The 2,936-nt window shown below is 37.8% G+C and overlaps 1 protein-coding gene across 1 annotated transcript in view; it reads left to right on the top strand.

Annotated features, from left to right (window-relative positions):
- LOC116384149 (CD82 antigen-like) overlaps nucleotides 1–2,335 on the top strand; it is a 24,341-nt gene extending 22,006 nt beyond the window's left edge. Inside the window, exons 7-9 of the mRNA XM_031848579.1 lie at nucleotides 44–217; nucleotides 323–406; nucleotides 1,072–2,335. Of these exons, the coding sequence (XP_031704439.1) occupies nucleotides 44–217; nucleotides 323–406; nucleotides 1,072–1,149 (336 nt within the window). The 3' untranslated portion in view covers nucleotides 1,150–2,335. The remainder of the gene's footprint in view (nucleotides 1–43; nucleotides 218–322; nucleotides 407–1,071) is intronic.
- The last annotated feature ends 601 nt before the right edge of the window (nucleotides 2,336–2,936 follow it).

Genomic DNA, 2,936 nt, shown 5'->3' with positions numbered 1-2,936 from the left:
TCTGTCTGTCTGTCTGTCTGTCTGTCTGTCTGTCTGTCTGTAGATGGATTGCTGTGGCTGGACCGGCTATCTAGACTGGAACGGCAACATGGTGATCGTCAACAGCTCCCAGCTGCTGTTTCCCTGCTCCTGCCAGAAGATCTTGCTCATCAACGGAAACTTCTCCGACAGCGGATTCTGTGAGGCTCAGACGTCCGACTGGCCCGTTTACGATGCGGTAAAACAGCGTTTTTCTGTATATTATGTCTACCTGTTTACCGTCATGTGGCTGCGTTCCTCGTCCATTCGTTCCTCTGATGTGTTTTTGGTGGATCTACTTTAGGGTTGTTCCACCAGCGTGGAGAGCTGGCTCCTCACCAACTTCGGGGTCGTCCTGGGTATCTGCCTCGGAGTGGCTCTGATTGAGGTAAACCATCATTCGTGAATATGTTGTGGTCTGTTTTTAACGTAGTGGGCAGGCTGCTATGAAAGCTGTCAAAAAAAACACACCAAGACCGCGTGAGAAGGAGGTGTCTTGGTTTGGTCCACACCAGTCGGATGTGTTGGCAGCAGTCGGCCGAACAGAACTCATTCTGTTTATCAGTGAGAAACCCGGGGACACATCGTACTGTTGTCGCATAAATGTGCTCTTTATCAGGGGCCGATATTCAGTAAGACAATCGGGAGATAATACACGGATAATAATACATTGTTGGTTTAATTAAAGCGAGGGTAATAATAAATCAAATGCTCTGACAAAAAAGAAAGAAATCTATTATTTTTGTCCCAAATTAAATGATTGGACGACCCCTGTGCTCATTACATGGGACTAAGGCAGCCGTGACGACCAACAACAGCCATGTTTTTATTTATTTTCATCATAAGATTTATTATTAGTATTTTAAAATACTTTCTAGATCTTGCTCACTCATGCTAGGTTTCTCTTAAGTTTCCTAGCCAAGCTTTAATAGAATATAATGAGAAACTGTTAACGTCACGCGGCAGACTCCTGAACTCCACAGATGAAATATGAACATATTGAATGCACCGATGACATAAAATGTATTGATCCGTATGTGTTTTGTTTGACAGCTGCTGGGGATGATCTTGTCCATCTGCTTGTGCAGGAACATTCACACAGAAGAATACACCAAAGTGCCAAAGTACTAAAGAAGCTCGGTGGAGGAAGTTAACTGGTTGAACTGAACAGAAACACAGAAATAGCATTTTTGTTTCCCTTCCCTGTATTTCATCAAACGTTTTGTCCAAATGTAATATAATTAGTCTTTGCTTCATATTCAGTTAGATTCTTCTTCTTCTTCGGGCACTTCTGTCTTTTGTTTTTGTCAGCCCAGTTTTTCTTTGGAGCACTTTAGAGACTTTTTGCATCAGAGAGCCGTGCTGAAAACGTTTTTGATTAAATTTATTTTAGAGGAACTTGTTGGAGTTTGGAGTAAGAAATGACGGATGAGGCTGCCTGTACATCCTCTCAGATTACAGCGTCGCTGGGTTCTCTGTAAGTTATCGCGTCATGGTTTTAGTTTTCCCTCAAAAATCTGAAGAGAAATCACGTTGATTGTCTGACGACAGAATTCAAAGCTCACGTTTGAGAGACGACTGGAAAATCCACCTCGTGTGTTTTGTTTGTTTTTATTTTTATACACCAGCGTTTTGAGTTATTGTGAAATGTTTTTAGTACTTTGTATATAATTTTAGTAATTTGTGTGAATTTGAATCCCAAAAATTCTGCCAGGGCTTTCTTTAGCAGCTGGTTTTAAAGAGTCAGCGGTTTGCTTTGCTTTTTTCATGTTTGCTTGATTTTGTTCTGGAAATAATAGAAATAATGAGGTACTAAAGAGGAAGATTTATGATGCTTGTCACTCCCAGTTTACAATTGTCTTTGACGACAAGCAAAAAGTTTTTTTTAGTTCTTTTTTTTTAAGGTAGCTTTTAGTTTATATTTTACCCACTTTTTAATGAAAAACAGTTTGAGGAGTGAAATGTTTCTTTTAACCATTTTTGAAGTATGTGAACTTTAAAATATGAGGAAAAGGGGACAATTATGTTGGAGCAGAAGAAGTATTTTTGGGGAGAGTTCCATCTTGGAAATTTGTTTATACAGAAAAATTCATTTATGTACAATTTTTAACTTTCAGCCAAGATGTTATGGTGTTTTTATAATGTACAAATCCAACTTCCTGTTTTCTTTTTATGTACAGTCTGTAGGAAAAACATCCCATTAACCCTTATAATAGTTACTAAAACAGAGAGGGTACGTATGCTTGTAACTAGATGGACTTCTGGTAGCTGGATTAGTACTCACAACATTCATTCTTTCAATAAACTGATTACAGTAGTTTGTTTGTTTTTCAATCCTTAATCCACTTCCTCTTAAAGGTACAGTGTGGACTCTTCAACCGCACCACAACAACCTACTGAATGCCCCTCCGCTCACTCCTTCCTGTCCCAGACTGTAGTAACGTGAGCCTCTGAGTGCCACACTGTGGTGACGCCTGTGACCGACTATGGCCGAGCTCAGAGCACAGCTTATAAAGTGAAAGGGTTCCTTTGTAGTGATGAACACACCTGAACTCTGCTTATTGTTTTGGTTCACCAGCTTGTTTCTAAATAATCTATTATTACAGGTTTAAATTAATTTCATTTGTAAAAAAGAAGCTGGAAGTGGCAAATTCAAAGTAAGGTATGTCATAACATAAAAAGGCATACTATAGTATGTCATAACACATTTCATAGTGAGGGGTTATTATATTATGTGAGGGGTTATATATCTATATATATCTATATATATCTATATATAGAAAGATATATATATATCTATATATAGAAAGATATATATATCTCTATATATATCTATATATATCTATATATAGAAAGATATATATATATCTCTATATCTATATATCTATCTATATCTCTATATATATATCTCTATCTAT

Source organism: Anarrhichthys ocellatus, unplaced genomic scaffold, assembly GCF_004355925.1.
Source record: "Anarrhichthys ocellatus isolate YVR2014 unplaced genomic scaffold, GSC_Weel_1.0 scaffold8, whole genome shotgun sequence".
NCBI classification, from domain to species: Eukaryota; Metazoa; Chordata; class Actinopteri; order Perciformes; family Anarhichadidae; genus Anarrhichthys; species Anarrhichthys ocellatus.
This window is presented reverse-complemented; position numbering and strand designations above follow the sequence as displayed.